The sequence below is a fragment of the Alosa pseudoharengus genome, unplaced genomic scaffold, assembly GCF_046254945.1.
Source record: "Alosa pseudoharengus isolate Yale_2024_CS ecotype anadromous, Long Island Sound unplaced genomic scaffold, YU_APseudo_1.1 YU_APseudo_1.1_scf_4, whole genome shotgun sequence".
In the NCBI taxonomy this organism is placed as follows: domain Eukaryota; kingdom Metazoa; phylum Chordata; class Actinopteri; order Clupeiformes; family Clupeidae; genus Alosa; species Alosa pseudoharengus.
In genome coordinates this window covers 2405126-2430125 of record NW_027468774.1, presented here as the reverse complement: position 1 = coordinate 2430125, position 25000 = coordinate 2405126, and the positions used below count along the sequence as shown (strand labels likewise).

Sequence of the window (25000 nt, the reverse complement as noted above, 5' to 3'; positions counted from 1 at the left end):
CTGTATCTATCTAGCTTGAGTCAGCTGTGAGAAATGCACCTTCAAAACTGATGCAGCAAGCAGGAATTGAACCCTGGTCTCCTGCATCACAGAGTGACCTGCTACTGACTGAGCTACATTCCTATCTGTGTTTTGGTGGCAGAAAATGTTCATATTGATTCTATATTCCGATAATGTTCTATATCATACCAGCTATGCTTTTTACAAAATTTGTCTCTGATGGAAAAGTTGTGTTTAATTTCCATAATCTTTGTTCAGTGAACGCATAAAACAGTTTGTCAGTTTGTCAGCAGTCTAAAGATATTATGCCAGCCTTGTATATAGTATATAGTTGTATGGTTACCTAGCAACCGAGGCTTAAAGACGACAAGTGGGTGCGTTCAAAGTCGCAAACATAGGCGAACGTTTTCAGTTTGCCTTGAACAGAGGCGAACATTCGTGGTCTGTTGCTGCATTAATTAAACACCACTTTTCCATCAGAAACATATTTGTAAAAAGCATAGCTGGTATGATATAGAACATTATCGGAATATAGAATCAATACAAACATTTTCTTCAAAAACACAGATAGGAATGTAGCTCAGTCAGTAACAGGTCACTCTGTGACGCAGGAGACCAGGGTTTGATTCCTGCTGGCTGCATCAATTTTGAAGGTGCATTTCTCACAGCTAAATCAAGCTAGATAGATAGATACAGTAGATATATAGAGATAGAAGGTCGGGCTTGTGGAGCTATAGGCTATGTGATCCTCGCTTTAGATTGGGGGGCTGCAAAATTTACTATAAATAGGTAAGAAAGGTCATATTAAGCGTATTAGTTATCCACTTCTTTCTCTTATACACCATTAACAAGCATTAACAAGCTGCTTGTTAACACTTACAACTGTTAACAAATATGCTTGTAAGTAACTTAAAAGGCTGCTTGTTAACACTTACAAGCTGCATGTTAACAGTTAGTTAATGTTATTAAAGGATAACAACCGTTAACTAACTGTTAGTAATGATTTGTTAACTGCTTATAATGCACTGTTAATACCTAATAAGCACATGTTATTCTAAAGCGTTACCCATAAATGCAATATTTTGGACATGAAAATATTATTGTACTGCATTGTACAATAACTGTATAACTAGTATAATAATAATAATAATAATAATAATAATAATAATAATAATAATATTTATGGGTGCCTAATAATAATAATAATAATTTTATTTATGGGCGCCTTTCTCAACACTCAAGGTCACCTTACAAAATTAACAATAAAACACTCAATCCATTAAACAAGCAAGCAGAGAAATCAGGCAATAAAATAACATGATAATACTATCTATAATATAACATGATAATACTATCTATAATAAAATAACATGATAATACTATCTATAATAAAATAACATGATAATACTATCTATAATAAAAGAACAAGAGAAAGGGGTGGGGTCAATACAGTAAAAGCAAAATGCAAAAAGTATTAAAGAAAGTAAGCCTGTCTGAAAAGATGAGTTTTTAGGTGAGATTTGAAAGTGGTTATGGACATGGTATAACTGCTGTTTACCCCTGGACATGGCGCATGTACAATATGTTTCCCTTTAGAGTGGGTACATAAAATCATTTCCTATGTTAATGTTATGATTATGACTTTTATGAGACTTCAGTCCTTTACTCCATCTGAAAGTATTTATCAGGCGATTGATGTATGAATACAACTCCAGTTGCCAAAAGCTCAGCAGCATCCTTGACAGAGAGAGCAGGGAGGAGACAAGAGAGGAAGAGCTCAATCAACATTACGGCTCTAACAGCTAACCCAGACATCACATCTCCTGATGGAAAAAGAACTTAGTTGAGAGCTAACAGCACAACGCTAACAGCTAACCCAGACATCACATCTCCTGATGGAAAAAGATCTCTTTAGTAGAAAGCTAACAGCACAGAGCTATAAGATAACAGCTAACCAGAGATCACATCTCCTGATAGGAAAAAACTCATATGGTAGAGAGCTAACAGCACAGAGCTATAAGATAACAGCTAACCAGAGATCACATCTCCTGATAGGAAAAAACTCATATGGTAGAGAGCTAACAGCACAGAGCTATAAGATAACAGCTAACCAGAGATCACATCTCCTGATAAGAAAAAACTCATATGGTAGAGAGCTAACAGCACAGAGCTATAAGATAACAGCTAACCAGAGATCACATCTCCTGATAGGAAAAAACTCATATGGTAGAGAGCTAACAGCCCCCAGAGGGGGTCATCCTTATGTTCCCCGCTCACGGTTAGAGTTAGCGTTAGGGTCAGGGTCCTATGTTCCCCGCTCACGGTTAGAGTTAGCGTTAGGGTCAGGGTCCTTATGTTCCCCACTCACGGTTAGAGTTAGCGTTAGGGTCAGGGTCCTTATGTTCCCCGCTCACGGTTAGAGTTAGCGTTAGGGTCAGGGTCCTATGTTCCCCGCTCACGGTTAGAGTTAGCGTTAGGGTCAGGGTCCTATGTTCCCCGCTCACGGTTAGAGTTAGCGTTAGGGTCAGGGTCCTATGTTCCCCGCTCACGGTTAGAGTTAGCGTTAGGGTCAGGGTCCTATGTTCCCCGCTCACGGTTAGAGTTAGCGTTAGGGTCAGGGTCCTATGTTCCCCGCTCACGGTTAGAGTTAGCGTTAGGGTCAGGGTCCTATGTTCCCCGCTCACGGTTAGAGTTAGCGTTAGGGTCAGGGTCCTATGTTCCCCGGTCACATACAAAGCGGGGAAAATAGGACGCGGGGAACATAGGTACGCTCCCGCCCAGTGCTAGCAGCTAACAGCTAACCCAGAGATCCTGATGGAAATGCTCAGCATAGCACTGCTCTGAATAAAATCTGCTGAATGACTACATGGCAGAGAGAGCAAGCAGGGCTCAGATTGGACAAAATGTCTGACGAAATGGGGGTTAAATTTGTTCTCATGCTTTCAAGAGCTCTCTGGCACTGCCATCGGAGGAGAAACAGCCAACAATCTCTCCCATTTTGTCTCTCAATCTTTCCCTTTTTTCTCCCTCCCTCCCTCCCTGTGTTTCGCTTGGTTGAGGGTGAGCTGTGTGAAACCGCTAACCTACTTTTAGCTTGAGGTCGACTCTCTGTCTGAGTCCATCTAGCCCTCCTCAATATTCAGCTATTCAGGCATTCCTCTCCTTCTCCTCCTCTCTTCTCTCCTTCTCCTCCTCTCTTCTCTCCTTCTCCTCCTCTCTTCTCTCCTCTCCTCTCCTCCTTTCTTCTCCTCCTCTCCTTCTCTCTTCTCTCCTCCTCTCCTTTTCTCCACTCCTTCTCTCTTCTCTCCTCCTCTCCTTCTCTCTTCTCCTCCTCTCCTTCTCTCCACTCCTCTCCTTCTCTCTCCTCTCCTCCTCTCTTCTCCTCTCCTTCTCTCCTCTCCTCCTCTCCTTCTCTCCTCTCCTCCTCTCTTCTCCTCCTCTCCTTCTCTCCTCTCCTCCTCTCTTCTCTCCTTTCCTCCTCTTCTCCTCTCCTCCTCTCTTCTCTCCTCTCCTTCTCTCCACTCCTCCTCTCTTCTCTTCCTCTCCTTATTTTGCACACACACACACACCCACACACACACACACACACACACACACAATCCGATCAACTTCCCTCCAGAATGGTCAGCAGTGTTCCTACTCTGTGGTAAACAAACTTCCATTAGTGTGTGTGTGTGTGTGTGTGTGTGTGTATGCATGTGTGTGTGTGTGTGTGCCAGTGGTGGAATGTAACGAAGTACAAATACTTCGTTACTGTACTTAAGTACATTTTCCACGTATTTGTACTTTACTTAAGTAAAATCTATAGTGCATACTTTTGACTTTTACTTCGTTACATTTTGCAGCAATTATCTGTACTTTTACTCCGCTACATTTCCTTTTTACATTACATTTTATGATCAGTTTTTTTTTTCTCTTTGCCAAACACGTTTGTTTCACCAGGGGGCGGGGTTGCTACCAAAGATAGAGCGCTACATGCCCCATTTCTAAATCTTTGAAACTAGTCTAGACCAGACAAAGCGTGAGCTTGCGGTCATCTTCATTCGGTAGGCTATATTCACCAGACCCATGGCTATACTGGACATGCAACTGTGTTCTGTGCCCTGAGCATATGCTTGCTTTTCTCTGTCTATTATCTGCAGAGTTAGGGCCTCTCCGATGAGATTGCGAGTCCGCGGAGCAGCGAAGTTACAGGCTATGCCCATGCGTCTGTCACACGTCTGATCATTTGTGGCATAAATTAATGGTAGAATATAGAACCGCTGTCCGAAAAAAACTAAACATGTTCCAGATTAAAATATTTCTTAATTGTGTGATCAAATAAAGAGGCATAGCCTACATTTGGCGGGTAGTAAAGTGAGCGCCCATTCAATGTTTATGCGCGTCTGCGGAAGTGAAACTGAAACTTATCATAAAGACACCTTTCTCAACAACTTTTCTGTTCAGTCTGGACCGGCACAGTTGGCATTATGATCCACCGGGTCCACGCTTCCCTTGTCTACCCCGATAAACTTCAGGCTCTCGTGTTTTGCTGAATGATACTTAACTCAGCAGATCACACTAGATAACCAGAATTAGTCTCCAGAATTGTAAGTCAGAATGTAAACTGGGCCACGGATGGTAAGCACAATTACATCAGCTTAAAACTATCTAGTCTAGTATAACCTAAAACTAGCTTTATTAAAATGCCACAGCTCATAGGCCAGTGTTTTTCAACCTGTTTTGTGCCACGGCACACTTTTGACACTTAAAATGTCCCACGGCACACTAACATCCTGTGTGAAGAAAAAATAAACATACCATAGCCTAAAATGTCAAATAATACACAGATATGGCCTTATTATGGCTTCTATGCAAGACCTGCTCAATAAAACAAGTGCCCTCTGTTTCATTTGTAGGTGAATATATCTAATTTAATTGTTATGAACTAGATATGTGATGATTCTGTGAATACTGGATATGGGGCCCCCGTTGTACAATGCCTGCATACCACAAATAGTGCAATCATACACTCAATGAGAGCATGTGGTTATAAATTCTTTGATGCAACAGTTGCTTTTCTGGACCAGTGAGTGACATTTGGGTAATTTTCTGCGGCACACCTGATGATCTGTCACGGCACACTAGTGTGCCCCGGCACAGTGGTTGAAAAACACGGTCATAGGCTACTGATTTTTTTATTTTATTAGAATAGGCCTATAGATATTAAGATAATAAATCATTATGCAAGTACTTTTACTTTTAATACTTAAAGTACATTTAAAATCAGGTACTTTTTTCACTTTTACTTAAGTAGGGTTGGCATTGTGGTACTTTTACTAAAGTAAATATTTCTCTGCTTATTTGTACTTTTACTTAAGTACTGAGTTTCAGTACTTCCTCCACCACTGCTGTGTGCATGTGTGTGTGTGTGTGTGCATGTGTGTGTGTGTGTGTGCATGTGTGTGTGTGTGTGTGTGTGAGTGTTTAGTCGTTTATTCTCACTGTAGATGCCCTACACTCGACCTGGAGAGAGCGAGAGAAGGAGAGGAGAGAGAGAGAGAGAGAGAGAGAGGAGAGAGGGAGAGAAGAGAGAGAGAGATGAGGAGAGGAGGAGAGGAGAGAGAGGGAGAGAGGAGAAGAGAAGGAGAGGAAGGGAGAGGAGGAGAGAGAGAGAGGGAGAGAAAGAGGAGAGGAGAGAGAGAAAGAGAGGAGAAGGAGAGTAGGAGAGAGATGGTAGGAAAAAAGGGGTAGAGAGAGAGAGACAGAGGGAAATAAGGGAGAGAGAGAGGAGAGAAGGAGAGAGAGGAGAGAAGGAGAGAGAGGAGAGAAGGAGAGAGAGAGGAGAGAAGGAGAGAGAGAGGAGAGAAGGAGAGAGAAGAAAACATTCCAGAGAGGGCAGAGAGGGAAGGGGAGGGAAAAAGAAAGAAAGAGAGAGAAAGAAAGAGAGAGAGAAAGAAGGAAAGAGGATGAAAAGAGGATGAAAGCAAGTGAACCCAGTAAGAGAAGAGAGAGAGAGAGAGAGAAAGAAAAGCCCTGACGTGGTATTTATAATCTGCAGCTGCAAGTGTGTATGTCTGGGATTTAACACACACACACACACACACACACACACACACATAGCTGCAGATGCTGAGATAGCTGTGACTTTAACACCCAGGATTGTACCGGCATCATGACATCCACACCCACACACACACACACATACACACACACACATACACACCCACACGCACAGACACACACCCACACACACACACACACACACATACACACCCACACGCACAGACACACACCCGCACACACACCCGCACACACACACACACACACACACACATACACACCCACACACACAGACACACACCCGCACACACACACACACACCCGCACACACACACACACACACACACACATACACACCCACACGCACAGACACACACCCGCACACACACACACACACCCGCACACACACACACAGAGGTGAGTAAATAACAGTTAGCTTAGCGGGTGTGTGTAACAGCTCCTGTCATGGCTGCAGCGGCTCACATAAATAGCAGTTAGCTCATATAATAACATCTCTGTATGATGAATGGACAAGCCTCACACAGGCAGCACACACACACACACACACACACACACACACACACACACAAGCCTCAACAGCAGCTAAACATGGAGGCTGACTAGACACACACACACACACACACACACACACACACACACACACACACAGGCACAAGCCTCAACAGCAGCTAAACATGGAGGCTGACTACACACACACACACACACACACACACACACAGGCACAAGCCTCAACAGCAACTAAAAATGGAGGCTGACTACACACACACACACACACACACACAGCACACACTCACACACAAACACACACACAGACACACACACAAACACAGGGTGCTGACTGACAAACTACTGAGCACATTACAGAAGAAAACATTACAGAGGCACACAAGATGAAGGCCAAATACACACACACACACACAAACAACACACACACACACACACACACACACACACACACACACTCTTACACAAGAGCACAAAGGCCCAGGGGAGTCTGGAGTTAATCAGGGGCATGACCGACTAACACAGAAAACACATTCTCACACACACACACTACACACACTACACACACACACTCACATGCACAAACACATTCTCTTCACACACTCACATGCACAAACACATACCCACACCTCCTCCCTGCCTAATCTGCAGTCTGACAGAAGGTGTGTGTGTAAGTCAGACATGTTGTCATGGGAACCCAGTCTGCAGTCGGATGGAACCCTTCCCCCTCTCCAGAACACTCCAGAACACTCTGACCCAGAACTGCAGCCGGGACCGGCCCTGCGACCGACCGGCCCTTAACACAGCCCTTAACACAGCCCAGACCCTTAACACAGCCCAGACCCTTAACACAGCCCTTAACAGAGCCCAGACCCTTAACACAGCCCAGACCCTTAACACAGCCCAGACCCTTAACACAGTCCTTAACACAGCACTTAACACAGCCCAGACCCTTAACACAGCCCTTAACACAGCCCAGTGGCCGGTTGCACAAAGCACCTTAAGTTAAGTTTTTCCCTTAAAATCTGATTTAAGGGTCCCTTAAAATAAAAACGGTTGCACAAACACCCTTAAGTTTTCTCCTAAAGGGTTCCTTAACATTTTCCCTTAGTATTTAAGGGTTTGTCCTTATCTTGTAAGAAATCCCTTAAACTGTTGCACAAAAGACCTTAGTAGTCTAACTAAGGGGAAAACCCTAAGGGACATCTGACTCTACCTTAACCATATTATTAACTGAATTGATGCTGATAAATGAAGTTTATTAACTACTTTTGACCATTCAAAATAAAACCTCTCTGTTAATATGCTTCCTCTGTCAAATAAATAGGCCTATCAGAAACATGCCGTATTGTTATTGTTTGGTTTACGTAGGCTAACATTAACAATTCATGTGGATGTCTTGTTAGCCTAGAAGAGTTTCGGTTGGGTTCGCTAGGCAAAACGTTGGTGCACTGATGACAGTCAGGATAATTTCTAACTTGCCAACTAGTATTGTTCAGTTCATGTATAACATGTTTTACTTGCTACCTGGATAATTTCCGCTAATATTATTAAGGTAAGATGAATGATAAGATATAAGCACTGTGTTCGGTAGGTTAACTAACGGCATCGCGGCAAAGGCAGTTAGCTAGGCTACAGCTGTTGAACAATCTCCGTGGAAACTATAGAATTTTGATGCCGGAAAATCCCTTTCAGTGCAGTAAATCCCTTGGCGTTTCTCCTTAACTAAGGAAACATTTTAAGGTATTCTGTGCAACACCCTTAAGTAAATCCCTTACCTGAGGAGAAATTAAGTCTTAAGGGTCATACTTAAGGGAAAAAACTTAAGGTGCTTTGTGCAACCGGCCACAGACCCTTAACACAGCCCAGACCCTTAACACAGCCCTTAACACAGCCCAGACCCTTAACACAGCCCAGACTCTTAACACAGCCCTTAACACAGCCCTTAACACAGCCCAGACCCTTAACACAGCCCTTAACACAGCCCAGACCCTTAACACAGCCCAGACCCTTAACACAGCCCAGACCCTTAACACAGCCCTTAACACAGCCCAGACCCTTAACACAGCCCTTAACACAGCCCAGACCCTTAACACAGCCCAGACCCTTAACACAGCCCTTAACACAGCCCAGACCCTTAACACAGCCCTTAACACAGCCCAGACCTTTAACACAGCCCTTAACACAGCCCAGACCCTTAACACAGCCCAGACCCATCTCTAACACCTGACCGGCTCTAACGTGGCCCTGAACTTGCCCATGGTTTGGGTGAAGCCCTTGAGTAGCTACTGTAAGAGTAGAGTGCCCAGGTAAGGTCAGGTATATGTGACTTTATGAGTCTGTGTGTGTGTGCACCACTCTGTGTGTGTGTGTGTGTGTGTGTGTGTGTGCATTGTTTGTGTGTGTGTGTGCTGTGTGTGTATGTGTGTGTGTGTGCGTTGTGTGTGTGTGTGTGTGTGCGTTGTGTGTTGTGTGTGTGTGTGTGTGTTGTGTTTGCGTGTGTGTGTGTGTGTGTGCGTTGTTTGTGTGTGTGTGTGCTGTGTGTGTGGGTTGTGGTGTGTGTGTGTGTGTGTTGTGGGTGTAAGGTGAGGTATATGTTGACAGCACTCAGAATGAGTCTCTTTGTTTGTTTAGTTTGCTGTTCCTCGTAAAACAGCAGGAGAGTCTGCTCTGCCGTATTGCTGCCCAAACAAAAACACACACACACAATCTCAAACACACACACACATACAAACACACTCATTAACATTCTCTTTCTCTCTCTCTCTCACTCTCTCACACACACACATGCTCATTAGCACTCACACGCACATACAGACACACACACACACACACACACACACACACACACACACACACATTAACACTCAATCACACACACACACATATTAACACTCAATCACAAACACACACACACACACACACACACACACACACACACACACATTAACACTCAATCACACACACACACACACACACACACACATTAACACTCAATCACACACACACACACACACACACACATTAACACTCAATCACACACACACACACACACACAAACACACAAGTACAAGTAAAAGTACAACAGTCAGATGTCTACTTAAGTAAAAGTACTAAAGTACTTGTTTTTAAAAGTACTTGAGTAGTGCTCTAAATATTGCATTACTACTGCCACAGTGCTTACATTTATGTACAGAAATGTCCTACATGGAGTTATGAAAAATGTTAATTTTAATACCTTGGAGAATGTAAAAGGAATTGAAAGTAAAATAAAGTAATTTTCATCTTTTTACCATGTTGCCAGGGATGGGCAGTATTTCTAATACATGTATTTAAAATACAAAATACTATTTTGTAATTGAAACACTTGGAGCGAACACTATCATTAACTTGTTCAGAAAATGTAAATAGTCTGGCGAGGTGGGGCCACAGGTTGGCACATTCCCGGGATGGACCTGCTGCGTCTTCATCCATTGTTTCGTCCATTCATCTCTTATTTAAATCTGACCATGGAGTTGACTTTGGCGGAAAGCTGAAGGTGATTGCTGATAGGCTGTCCCAATCGGTGGTGCCTGCACAATCCAATCACGTTTGAGAGGGAAACAACAAATTGAGGGTTTGCGAGATTTTTCTTTTTTCCTTTTTTTTTAGAAGTAACGGGTACTCACGGTTATGGATAGAAATGTAGTGGAGTAAAGAGTACAATATTTGCCTCTCAAATGTACTTGAGTAAAGTTATGAGTACTCCCCAAAAATGATACTCGAGTAAAGTACAGATCCCTCAAATTGTACTCAAGTACTGTACTCAAGTAAATGTACTCTGTTACTGTCCGGCTCTGATAACACTCAATCACACACACACACGCCTACACACATTAACACTCAATCACACACACACACGCCTACACACATTCCCATAAGCACACCTATACACTTACACAAACACACTTACTAACACATTCACTAACACCTACACACATTCCCACAAACACACTTATACTTATACACAAACTCACTTAGTAACATAATTATTATGTGAGTGTGTACGTGTGTATGTGTTTGTATGTGCGCGAGTGTGTGTGTGTGTTTGTGTGTGTGTGTGTGCGTGCGTGCGTGCATGCGTGTTTGTGTGTGTGTGTGTGTACACAATACATCATGTAGATCACTGACTGTGTCTTGGCTTGTAAAACCCTTTCCTCTCTGAATGAATGCAATGAGAAGCATCTTTCCTTGCTTTGGGTTTTGAGTGTGTGGATCTGTGTGTCATCAGTCACTCTTAACAAGTCAAGGACCACACATCGCATGTCATTCAGAAATACCTCTGCTAACAGGCAACATAGATCATCCTCTCAAACGTGTGTGTGTGCTTGTGTGTTTTAGTGTGTGTTTATGTGTGTGTGTTTGTGTGTGTGTATGTGAGTGTTAGTGCGTGTTTATCTGTGTGTGTGTGTGTGTTTGTGTATATGTTTGTGTGTGTGCGTGTATGTGTGTGTGTTTGTGTATGTGTGTGTGTTTGTGTATGTGTGTTTGTGTATTTGTGTGTGTTTGTGTATGTGTGTGTGTTTGTGTATGTATGTGTGTTTGTGTATGTGTGTGTGTGTGTGTCTCTGAGACTTGACACACCAGGCAGAGAGAGCATCATGGGAAAGCGGCACACGTGAGAATCAGCATGCCAAGATGGCCGCCCAGCTCAGAAGCGTGGTTGTGTGTGTGTGTGTGTGTGTGTGGCAGTGTTCCTGCTCGCTGTCAGATTTTCCAGAGTGGTCTTCGGCCAGGGTTCTGGGGACGCCAGAGTGTGTTAGAGTGTGCCAGAGAGTGTGTTAGTGTGTTCCAGAGAGTGTGTTAGTGTGTGCAGCAGGGGTGTGTTAGTGTGTGCCAGAGAGTGTGTTAGTGTGTTAGTGTGTGTTAGTGTGTGCCAGAGAGTGTGTTAGTGTGTGTCAGAGAGTGTGTTAGTGTGTTGGTGCAGGTGTGTTTCTTTTGAGCATGCTCATATGAAGTATATTTGTGTTTGTGTGAAGGCTAAGGCTAACCCTAACTGGTACTAAGACTCTGATGGTCGGTACTAGACCCTGTGATCTTGGCTGCTAGCGGTCCTGAGACTGGACCAAACGATTTCAGGAAGCAATCAGCGCTCACTGGCAGCGCCTCAATCACCGCGTTGAACTCAGAACAGCAGCCAAACATAACGCCATGCATTTCCAACTCGTGATAAAGACTCACCACCCACTCCTATCTCCCTCCCTCTCTCTCTCCCTCTCTCTCTCCCTCCCTCTCTCTCCTTCCCTCTCTCTGTAAATCTGTGTGCTTAAAAGAAGGAGTATTTTGAACTTCCGTTTGCTGATGTCAGGAACTTGCAAATTGTCTGCCAGACCCAACAAGCCAAGTGCACATCAAAGAGCCCGAGAGACCAAAACAGCTCAAATCGGAATAACAAGAATCATAATAACACGACTGATCATAATAACTTATGACGACTCAGCAAAATAACTAATGATGACTGATCATAATAACTAATGACGACTCAGCATGATAACTAATGATGACTGATCATAATAACTAATGATGACTCAGCATAATAACTAATGATGACTCAGCCTCAGCGCACTCCAACTCACACTCCAACTGAACTTAAAAAAAAGAATCAAGTTGTTCTGTGCAAAATGGAAAACAGGAAATCCTACCGGCCAATTTCTCCCCTACCGTATGCATTCTATGTGAGTATATAAGCATGTTTGTTTATACTGTGCCAAACATGCTTAGTGTGTGTGTGTGTGAGCAAGAGAGAGAGAGCAAGTGTGTTTGTGTGTGTGTGTGTGTGTGGTGTGTGTGTGTTTCTCTCCTTTCCAAATGCACTCTTGGGCACCACGGACATGTCCCATGTGGCTGCAGTCTGCGTGGACTAATGGATTCAGGCCATCAGGCCAGCGAGGGCATTTTCCTTAATTAACACCCCCCACCCCCACGCACACACATACACACCCCTCATCATCCCATCAGCTGCAGCTTGCACTGGACACAACGTAAGAACGGAAGCTGTCTCCTCGTGCACGTCTAGCGGCGGGTCCCTCACATTCCTGCCGCGAGGACGACTAACCGCACAGAAACGGGGCTGCAATGTTTTTTGCTGCTTACTCAGCAAACCCTGTTCGACACGCACCACCCCTTTCCGCGTCATTACTCACACACACATACACACACACACACACACACACACACACACACACACACACAGAGTTACACTGATGAGATAATTTACATACAGTATTAAAATAAACAACTTTACATAGAAGCGCAAGTTATTTTTCAGAGCGTAAGGTGTAGAGAGAAGGGATCAGGACTAAAGTGAACTCGCTGAAACCCGGGAGGGGGTTCAAAGGGTTTTGAGATTTTGAATAAAACTGTTAAAAACTAACCAAAGTTAAGCATGACATAAAACAACGTCAACGAGAACACGGTCCTCCTGAAGTGGCCGTTGGTATGGCAGACAGGAGACGTTGCCAAACGTGTCCACACCGGCGCAGTCCCATGCGTGTTCCTGTTTAAGAACCGCACCGCTCAAGTTCATCTCATAAGGTATAGAACAAAACCTAAACTCAAGGCCCTCTCGGGGAACAAAAGTTTTAGCACGCCCTGATTCCATCATTTAAATAGCCCAAGCATCCATAACAAATTCAAAGCATCTCCATACATTTCCTATAATAAATCACCATGTTCACAAGGCCGTTCTTAACTACTTTACACTGAATTTTAACGATAGGCTTTACTTTGGTAGGATTTATCAGCGCTGGAGAATAATTAGTTTCTGTCGACTTACTTGTCAAGAACAAAATACAAGTCGAAAGCTCCTTGACAGGATGTCTCCTGTTCCTCCTCATCTGGAACCTCGGGCTCGGACTGGGCTTCAACAGCTGCGAAAACGAACATGACGATTCCGAGCAGAGCAAAAGCCAAGGACGCTTTCCTAAAAAGCCTCGCCATTGTGTTGTGTGTGCCTCTTCCAAAGTGTGTTCTAAATTCCCGCTGGTCGCGAGCAGCGCTTCACATTCTCCCCGGAGCGCGCACGGATGAGTTCTGTCGTCCGCAGCCGCTGCACCTCTGGAGTGGAGGAAGACAAAGGAGCAGTCAGCGGGCAGCCGTGGCCGGGGGATGTTTGCGCATCAGGAGAGGGATCGGGCGCGGAACACACACACACACATACACACACACACACACACACACACACACACACACACACACACACACACAGATCTGTCCTTCACAGTATCGAAAATACTCCACTGCTTGCTGTGCGTAAAGTCACTTGAGAAATTCAACAGTCTTCACTGATGATATAAGGATAAGCTACTGCCCATGGAATTTAGCGAGCGATATTAGGAACGACATAAACCATTAACTGACAAAGTGAATGCCGTCGTCCCCGTCCAATCATCTAAACTTGCAAAAAATGGTTAATATTGAAGGGAAATGTGCCGTTTGGGATTTAGCGTGCCCGTTATGATAAAATAAACCCTTACGTCTATTTGCTTTGAAAAGAGAACTACATAAAGAACGGGTGGAGAAGGAGCGTTGGCGTTCGGCGAAATGGTCATGAAGGGTTGGGCTTAGCCAAACTCAACCTGGTTTCATATTTCTTGCTTGAAAAAGGGAAAAGGAAAAATAGGTCAAATCCTTGCTGTTCCTCCTGTTTTTGAGTCTGTGACGCGAAAAAACTTCGCAAATGACTCACATTCATATGTTATTCGCGCCATCTTTTATATCCAGAGTTTACCAAAGGACAGATGCAAACACGCGCGTCTGGAGTAAATTACTCCGGTTGATCGGAGCCCGGAGCTGTGTAGGTCGTTAGTGTGAGGCCGCTCATCTGAACCAGCACCTAATGGGAAGTTAGTTCTGATGGATCAGTCGACATCACTGCCATCATACAACAAGTACAAGCCTATAGGGTCTTACCACAAACAACACACTGGTACTACAAGTGCAGGGTCTTACAAACAACACACTGGTATAGGCTACAAGTACAGGGTCTTACCACAAACAACACACTGGCTATACAAGTGCAGGGTCTTAAAAACAACACACTGGTAGGCTATACAAGTGCAGGGTCTTACCACAAACAACACACTGGTATAGGCTACAAGTGCAGGGTCTTACAAACAACACACTGGCTATACAAGTGCAGGGTCTTACAAACAACACACTGGTATAGGCTACAAGTGCAGGGTCTTACAAACAACACACTGGCTATACAAGTGCAGGGTCTTACCACAAACAACACACTGGTATACAAGTGCAGGGTCTTACCACAAACAACACACTGGTATACATGTACAAGTGCAGGATCTTACAGTACCACAAACAACACACTGGTAATACAAGTAAAGGGCTTACAACAAACAACAGAACTTTGTACTGTACATGAGGGGAATTTGAGACATCAAATTTAAAGGAACCCTATGTAAGAAATGTATTTCAATTAATCATAAAATGGCCCTGATATGTCACTAGACATTAAGAAATCATGTTAATTTCAAATACTTATCACTGACAACAGTAGTCCGGCCAGGATATTGTCATTTAAAAAGTGAAGTTGCAGCCCTCAACTGATGTTGATGATGTCGTGTTATGTTTGGCCTGATGCGCCACCCTCTGTCTCTATCTACTAATCACGAAGTCAGTAGTGTTTTGGCATCCGGGTTGCCAGCTCTGCCAGTCAGGGGGGAGGGGGAGGGGATATACCGCTCTACAGTATTTTGAAAGTGATTGCAGTATCGGAACTCCCCCTATTACCGTCGGTCCCGTATTTCCACTGTCTTGCGTGTATGTGTCACTTGTATCCATTTCTATACAAACCAAGACGGCGGACTCCTAAAGAATCGCAACCACCCACAACATAGGTGTATTTAAACTAGAAATGCAATTCCAAGGAATTACCAGTGCATGAAAATGCTAAAGTTGTGATGTAAAATATCATGTATAGTTAAAACAGATAATACAGAGATGGTTACTACGGTGATGCTAGGATAGACATGGTGGTTGCATAGCTTAATAAAAGTTGATAGTTTAAAAGTAGACTGTTTAAAAGCTGAATGTAGATAGTTTAAAAGTTGTTGATAGACAGTAGATAGTTTAAAAGTTGTTGATAGACAGCTAGTTTAATAGATAGTTTAATGATAGTTTAAAAGTAGACCGTTTAAAAGTTGAAGGTAAGTAGTTTAAAAGTAGTTGACAGACTGGAAGTTGAATGAATGTTGATATTCAAATAGTTTAATGGCTGTGTATAGGTAGATATTTGACGATAACTGAAAGTTGGAATGGCTCTAATGTTTGCTAGCAGTTATGCTAAGATTTTTAACTATGCTAACCATGCTACTTAGCTAATGTTTTATAGCAGTGCTAGCAATGTTAACCTGCTAACCATGCTACTTAGCTAACGTTTTCTAGCAGTTTAATGAATGTTGATATTCAAATAGTTTAATGGCTGTGTATAGGTAGATATTTGACGATAACTAAAAGTTGGAACGGCTCTAATGTTTGCTAGCAGTTATGCTAAGATTTTTAATTCTGTTAACCATGCTACTTAGCTAATGTTTTATAGCAGTGCTAGCAATGCTAACCATGCTACTTAGCTAACTTAACTAACATTTTCTAGCAGTTTTGCTAAACATGCTGTTAGCATGCTAACTATGTTAACCATGTTACTTAGCTAACTTAGCTCATCATTTTTAGCAGTTATACTAACTATGCTAACTATGCTAACCATGTTACTTAGCTAACCTAGCTAATCATTTTTAGCAGTTTTGCTAAAAATGCTAACTATCATGCTAACATGCTAACTATGTTAACCATGTTACTTAGCTAACCTAGCTAATCATTTTTAGCAGTTTTGCTAAAAATATTAACATGCTAACTATGCTATCCATGTTACTTAGCTAATCATTTTTAGCAGTTTTGCTAAAAATGCTAATTAACATGTTAGCATGCTAACTATGCTAACCATGTTACTTAGCTAACTTAGCTAATCATTTTTAGCAGTCATGCTAACTATGCTAACTAGCATGATAACATGCTAGCATGCTAACTATGCTAACCATGTTACTTAGCTAACTTAGCTAATCATTTTTAGCAGTTATGCTAACTATGCTAATTAGCATGTTAACATGCTAACTATGCTAACCATGTTACTTAGCTAACCTAGCTAATCATTTTTAGCAGTTTTGTTAAAAATGCTAACAATGTTAGCAGTGCTAACATGCTAACTTTGGTAACCATGCTAACTAGCTACAGTGGGTAGGAGTCATAGTTGATGAAAAGTGTTGACATAGTTGATGACAAGTTAAAAGTTGTTGATAGACAGCTAGTGAATGTATATAGTTTAAAAGTTTAAAAGTTGAATGTAGATAGTTTAAAAGTTGTTGATAGACAGCTAGTTTAATAGATACAACAGTGTTGATCTGTCTGGTAGTATGGTGGCCTTGAGAGCCAAAACACAACAACCATCCCATTTAGACCAACCTTTTAAAAATAATAATAATATCAAAATAGTCACATTAGGTAGAAGCTTTTTATTATTATTCGTAATTCACATTTATTTATTAAATAATCGATCGTGACTGACTGTCCACGTGATCTGCCCGAGTCAGCTGGGAGGAGCTCGTGACTCATGCATAGGGACTCACGGCAGATATTGTGCGAAATTTTGGTTTATTGTCGTTTAGATGTCCTTCCTATTCATTAACATGAACATGATGACTGACTAAATAAATGACTATGATGTGTTATAAACGATTGTAGGCATACATTTAAGTTATCATTATATCACATCAATTAAGTGTTTTCTGTAGGCTAGGCTACTGTGTGACATGCTTTAGCATAAAAATATAGGCTATCAACACGTTGGCAGTATCACTGTTGCAGAAATCACATACAAGAAGGCATCCTCTTGATTGTTTGTACATTTTTGCACATTCCAACATAAGGAAGCAGCATGAGGAAACTTGAGGTTTTTCTGCCTTATTTTCTAACTACTTTTACGAGTCTCCAGTATCACTGAGTACAGCTGTTACAAGAGGGTCTGGCGTCCCTTTGTTATGATGCACTTCCTGCGACGCGGTCATTCGTCTAACGACCTAACTCCATAGACAGTAAAAGATATGGACAGAGTCATCACGTAGACGTCAATCGAGGCAGGTGAAGCAAATTTCAACCGTTTCCTGTTGGTCGACGAGGCTTTCTGAGCAGGCTCAGGGGACATAAATGTAACGTAGGCACGTAATCTGACTCGTGTAACTCTTGTGATAGCTGCACGAGAGATTGGGTATGTAGCCACTTACTTCGTTACCACCATGTCTACATTACTGTTCTAAATGTCCTAGTTGTTCGTAGATAAATGTGATTTCATATAAACAGCACTCGCCACATTCACAGCCTGGGCTACTGTCAATCCATCAAAACTTTGCAGAAATGTGCTCCGATGCTTTCGTTCTTATCCAGAGAATACAGTTATTTTGCTCCTGTGCGATGCATTACGTCACTTTAGCATTGATTTCGGAAAAAAGTTTATTACTCAGCCGTTAAGTCAGTTACGAGGTTATGACGCCAATTACACAATGTTGTATTACTCCGATTACTCCGCCAAAATTGAATGGGCTTCAATGGAATGGCTAGGTGAACTGGTCTACTATTTAGCCTCAGATCAGCCATAGTGTCTACGCTCTCCGAACGTTCGCCTGCCCCCTTGCTTAACTCCCTCTCGGCGTCAGGGAGCCGTTATCAATATGCGGGAGACTCCTGGAACTTCCGGGAGACTTGGGATGTCTGCATGGCTAGATCACAGCGATTTCCACTGTTGATTACTAGCGGTACCCAGCTCCAGGTACGAGGCTCGCTGCAACCTTTGCAAATAAAAAACTATTCAATTAGGGAGTCTGGAGGCACTGGAGTCCCACGCCAGAGCAGTGGAACATAAGCTAGCCGCAAAATGCCAACCGTTTATCAGCACAGCCGCTAATATCACTCAAAAGCTCCAGTTCCGCTCTTTCGCGTGACATCTGTGTGATTTGTGTGAGATAAATAGGCTCTTTCAGGTGACTACTCCATGAGCAATTCAACAGAGAATAATGGACGTGAATTTGGACATATTAGGCTACTATATATTTTTAAGGGGGACCTAACGTCATCCCGGACAACACTCATGCACATAGCCTACCCACGCCCGCACACATTCTCATGCACATAGCCTACCCACGCCCGCACACATTCTCATGCACATAGCCTACCCACGCCCGCACACATTCTCATGCATACACACACACACACATACACACACACAGATGCAGAGAGACGCATGTCTACCCAAAATACACTTTCACATCCATTTTTGACTTCCTTTACGAGATGAAATCTATTCTATTTGTTTGTTTTAGCCTATTTTCATTTTGGGCTTAAGGTATAGGGCATTTGGCACATTACCAAATGGCATTTGGTAATGTGTCGTGTAGGTCTTAAATTTCAATCTTTATGGTCTAAAAATGTCTTAAAAGGTCTTAAATTTGACTTTGAACCTGAAACCTGCAAGAACCCTGAATATAGTCACATCACATGCACATCAGTCATTAGCAAAGAGGTGAAAAGTTGTTTAAACTACAGAGCTACAGTAATAGAATAACATTTAAGCTATTAACATTTCAAGATTTTAACATTTAAACTACAGAGCTACTAGCCTGGAACATCCAGACCCTGGTAATCTAGAAAGATTAAGGGCCTGGCCACGAATAATGTAAAGGCCCAACTCGAGGGGTGGCACCAAGCATGCATTTGAAAATCTCAACGCAATTGGATAACAATACGACCAATGTTTATGACTGATTCCGGACTTCCAACGTTGGAGCGATGTCGTCACACCGATGTGATTGGGGCAAGGGGCAAAAGTAACATGCATCATTACTCATTGCCAGAGTCTTATGCAGACACAATTCAAATTGGGCTCTCGCGAGAACTCTGGATTTCCAGGGTACAGAGCTACAGCTACTAACCTGACTCTCGCTAGATGAATTTCGTTCCGCCTAGCTTCACTCATCCATCTGGGATCGATCCATTGGAGTGGTGCTTCAGAAGGCTGGGCCTTATTAAAAAAATCCTTGCATAAGATTGGATAAGCCACTTGTCCGTCATCTATTGACGTGCTACTTCAACCACTCACATCGAAGCCAACCCGTGACGCTGAGAACAGTCTCACAGTCGCTTCTACGCTACGTCACATCTATGAAACTCCCGCCCTGCGTCCTGATTGGCTCTACCATACAAGCTCGTGCTGAAATCACTCTCAACGGAAGAGGTCCTAGATGGATGTGAGTGAAGCTAGGCGGAGCTAAGCGGAACGAAATTCATCTGGTGAGAGTCAAGTTAACAGCTACGGCAATAGAATAACATTTTAACATTTAACATGACTCCACAGGTGCCGTGTAATATTGTTGTCCAGTTTATTACAGGTGCCGTGTAACACCGTTGCATTGTGGGGAATTATCTTTGACTGTAGAACTGGACGTCACTGTCTGCACATGTTCCTGATCCTCGTAACGCACAACTGGACGTCACCGTCTGCACATGTTCCTGATCCTCGTAACGCACAACTGGACGTCACCGTCTGCACATGTTCCTGATCCTCGTAACGCACAACTGGACGTCACTCCGGTGCTTTCACTGCTGCTATCAGTCTTCTGCTGTTAACCACATCGTCCAGCAGGTGGCGCATCACTGCTGTTAACCACATCGTCCAGCAGGTGGCGCATCACTGCTGTTAACCACATCGTCCAGCAGGTGGCGCATCACCACATCGTCCAGCAGGTGGCTCATCACTGACATGTTCAATGGCTCTCAGTTCTCAGTTGGTGGCCTACAGCTATCTGCAGTCACTGTAATTTGAGGCTATCTGCAGTCACTGTAATATCAGAGGCTATCTGCAGTCACTGTAATATCAGAGGCTATAATATCAGAGGCTTTATAATATCAGAGGCTATCTGCAGTCACTGTAATATCAGAGGCTATCTGCAGTCACTGTAATATCAGAGGCTATCTGCAGTCACTATAATATCAGAGGCTATCTGCAGTCACTGTAATCTGAGGCTATCTGCAGTCACTATAATATCAGAGGCTATAATATCAGAGGCTTTATAATATCAGAGGCTATCTGCAGTCACTATAATATCAGCTATCTGCAGTCACTATAATATCAGAGGCTATAATATCAGAGGCTATCTGCAGTCACTATAATATCAGAGGCTATCTGTAGTCACTATAATATCAGAGGCTATAATATCAGAGGCTATCTGCAGTCACTATAATATCAGAGGCTATCTGCAGTCACTGTAATCTGAGGCAATCTGCAGTCACTATAATATCAGAGGCTATCTGTAGTCACTATAATATCAGAGGCTATAATATCAGAGGCTATCTGCAGTCACTATAATATCAGAGGCTATCTGCAGTCACAGAGGTTATCTGCAGTCACTATAATATCAGAGGCTATCTGCAGTCACTGTAATATCAGAGGCTATCTGCAGTCACAATAATATTAGAGGTTATATAATATCAGAGGCTATCTGCAGTCACAGAGGCTATCTGCAGTCACTATAATATCAGAGGCTATCTGCAGTCACTATAATATCAGAGGCTATATAATATCAGAGGCTATCTGCAGTCACAGAGGCTATCTGCAGTCACTATAATATCAGAGGCTATCTGCAGTGAGGCTGCAGACCTTAGCTGGGTCTGCCCTGAGGATCACTGAGATCTGTGTGTTTGTGTTTGTGTGTGTGTGTGTGTACATATGTCTATAACTAAACTAATCCTCCTGTGTGTGTGTACATATAACTACACAAATCCTCCTGTGTGAGTGAGTGTGTGTGTGAGTGTGTGAGTGAGTGAGTGTGTGTGTGTGTGTGTGGTCTGGGGGGTCTCTCCAGGTTAGGAATTAGGTGTGTAATCTGCCCTGCTGCCCCCAGTCAGGATTTACTGGAATTTATCCCAGCTGCCTGAACAAGGGCTCACACACACACACACACACACACATGTTTACTCTCTCAAACACACACACACACACACATATATACACACATACGCATACACACACATATACACACATACGCACACACACATATGCACACATACGCACACACACATATGCACACACACACACATATACACACACACACATACGCACACACACATATGCACACACACACACACACACACACACACACTACTGCTCACTGCTGTGTTCAGTCCTGTGTGGTGTTGTGGAGTTGTCTGCTTTGAGCAAATACAGATAGAGATGTGTGTGTGTGTGTGTGTGTGTATGTGGTAAAAATACTGGTGGTGTGTGAGGCAGTATATGGAGTTAGTTGTTTAGGCTACAGCTCAGCAAGCTAACACACTCCTAACACACTCCTACAATCCTGAACACACATCTGCATGTTTTGCGTTGTGTAGTGCTGTTGTGTTGTGTAGTGCTGTTGTGTTGTGTAGTGCTGTTGTGTAGTGCTGTTGTGTAGTGCTGTTGTGTTGTGTAGTGCTGTTGTGTAGTGCTGTTGTGTTGTGTAGTGCTGTTGTGTTGTGTAGTGCTGTTGTGTAGTGCTGTTGTGTAGTGCTGTTGTGTTGTGTAGTGCTGTTGTGTAGTGCTGTTGTGTAGTGCTGTTGTGTTGTGTAGTGCTGTTGTGTTGTGTAGTGCTGTTGTGTAGTGCTGTTGTGTAGTGCTGTTGTGTTGTGTAGTGCTGTTGTGTAGTGCTGTTGTGTTGTGTAGTGCTGTTGTGTAGTGCTGTTGTGTTGTGTAGTGCTGTTGTGTAGTGCTGTTGTGTTGTGTAGTGCTGTTGTGTAGTGCTGTTGTGTAGTGCTGTTGTGTAGTGCTGTTGTGTTGTGTAGTGCTGTTGTGTTGTGTAGAGCTGTTGTGTTGTGTAGTGCTGTTGTGTTGTGTAGTGCTGTTGTGTAGTGCTGTTGTGTAGTGCTGTTGTGTTGTGTAGTGCTGTTGTGTTGTGTAGTGCTGTTGTGTTGTGTAGTGCTGTTGTGTAGTGCTGTTGTGTTGTGTAGTGCTGTTGTGTTGTGTAGTGCTGGTGTGTTGTGTAGTGCTGTTGTGTTGTGTAGTGCTGGTGTGTTGTGTAGTGCTGTTGTGTAGTGCTGTTGTGTTGTGTAGTGCTGTTGTGTAGTGCTGTTGTGTTGTGTAGTGCTGTTGTGTAGTGCTGTTGTGTTGTGTAGTGCTGTTGTGTAGTGCTGTTGTGTTGTGTAGTGCTGTTGTGTTGTGTAGTGCTGTTGTGTTGTGTAGTGCTGTTGTGTAGTGCTGTTGTGTAGTGCTGTTGTGTTGTGTAGTGCTGTTGTGTAGTGCTGTTGTGTTGTGTAGTGCTGTTGTGTTGTGTAGTGCTGTTGTGTAGTGCTGTTGTGTTGTGTAGTGCTGTTGTGTTTTGTAGTGCTGTTGTGTAGTGCTGTTGTGTTGTGTAGTGCTGTTGTGTAGTGCTGTTGTGTAGTGCTGTTGTGTTGTGTAGTGCTGTTGTGTAGTGCTGTTGTGTTGTGTAGTGCTGTTGTGTAGTGCTGTTGTGTTGTGTAGTGCTGTTGTGTTGTGTAGTTGTTGAGCTGATAGCACTGTGTGGTGTTAGTGTGTAGTTATTGTGGTGTTAGTGTGTAGTTATTGTGAGCTGATAGCACTGTGTGGTGTTAGTGTGTAGTTATTGTGGTGTTAGTGTGTAGTTATTGAGCTGCATAGCACTGTGTGGTGTTAGTTTTGAGTGGCCTAGCATTGTTATCCTCTGGTGTGTGTGTGTGTGTGTGTGTGTGTGTGTTGGTATGGATATTTGTTAGCTGCCAGTTGTGTTATCTTCTGGTGGGAGTTTCTGTGGAGTATAGTTAGCATGGTTAGCAGAGCTCAAATGTTAGCGCTGGTTCCTGTGGAAAGAGTCGTCTCACCACAGAGGTATTCAGAGACCGAAGCAGGGACTTTTCTCACTGCTCCTGAAGAGATGCGTCGGCATGACTGTGGTTTTGTGTTGGCTGCTAGCACGCTGCCCTCTGCTGGACACATGTGGGCAGGGCATGTGCCCCTGAGAGCCTCAGCGGAAGAGGAGTGGATGGAAATGTCTTGTAAGGAAATTGTTTGAGCTGTGTGTAATCCTGCAATGCACATGTGATCCTGAGATGCCTAGTCTCTAGTTAGCTTTGTGTGGCTAGTATTATCCTGTGATGCCTAGTCTCTAGTTAGCTTTGTGTGGCTAATATTATCCTGAGATGCATGATCATTAGTTAGCTTTGTGTGGTTAATTTTATCTTCAGGTTGCGCTAAAACGTCTGGGAAAGCTGGAAATAATTCAGCTGGAGGGGTTAGGCAGAGTAACAGGAGATTTTCCACTCAGGACCAGATGCCTGCTGAACATGTAGAAGGCGGAGAGGTAAACTCTGCAGAACATTGGCACTCAAACACACGCCAGCTTTTACGTTGTTTCCCCAAATCTTTATTGTTTTGCCATTAGGAATGTACAGATGCCCATTTGGGTCAACTCTCCTCATCTGTTCCCCCACATGCACCACAATAAACACTTTCCACAAATACAAAGTCAGAAAAAAGCAGAACAAAGAACATGGTGTTTGTTTGTGTGTTTGTTGATCCCGGAGTGCAATCATAACGTAATTCCTCAAATATACCCAGGGCCCACAAGTTATGTTGATTTCTTTTTCTTCATAAATACAAACATTCATTCTTTGACATCACATCTCAACATATGACGTCACATCTCAACATATGACATCACATCTCAACATATGACGTCACATCTCAACATATGAGCTGTATCACAGTCAGATTATCTCCACAGACCACATCTAAGGGGTCATCACATCTAAAGCATTAAGGTGCTCAGGACACTACCGTTGAATCATCTCATTCTACGTCTTTTAATCACTGCTGTTACAAAGCGCTCCATCAGTGTGTGTGTCTGTGTGTGGTGCGTGTGTGGTGTGTGTGTGACACGGCCGTGGTGTGTGTGTGTGACATGTCTGTTTGGTGCTGTCTGCATGCTACAGCAGGCTCAGGTGCAGGACTTGCTTTCTAGAAACCTCCGCTCCACAAGGAGAGCGACAATCTCTGGACGTTGTGTGTGTGTGTGTGTGTGGACAAGGGACTCTCTGGACACTGTGTGTGTGTGTGGCTGAGGGACTCTCTCAACGCTGTGTGTGTGTGTGTGGACGAGGGACTCTCTCAACGCTGTGTGTGTGTGTGTGTGGACGAGGGACTCTCTCAACGCTGTGTGTGTGTGTGTGTGGACGAGGGACTCTCATAATGCTGTGTGTGTGTGGGAGAGAGATGGACTGGACGCTGCATGTGGACTCTCTGACGACAGTAGGATTGTGGGCTCTGTCGGACGTGTTTTCCGTTGGGAGGCGGAGACCAGGTCTGGGG

The 25000-nt window shown here is 43.4% G+C and overlaps 1 protein-coding gene across 1 annotated transcript in view; it reads right to left on the bottom strand.

Annotated features, from left to right (window-relative positions):
• antxr1c (ANTXR cell adhesion molecule 1c) overlaps positions 1–14288 on the bottom strand; it is a 61539-nt gene extending 47251 nt beyond the window's left edge. The window contains exons 1-2 of the mRNA XM_076265525.1: positions 14082–14288; positions 13382–13662 (exon numbers count right to left, since the gene is read on the bottom strand). Of these exons, the coding sequence (XP_076121640.1) occupies positions 13382–13545 (164 nt within the window). The 5' untranslated portion in view covers positions 13546–13662; positions 14082–14288. The remainder of the gene's footprint in view (positions 1–13381; positions 13663–14081) is intronic.
• Positions 14289–25000: the final 10712 nt, after the last annotated feature.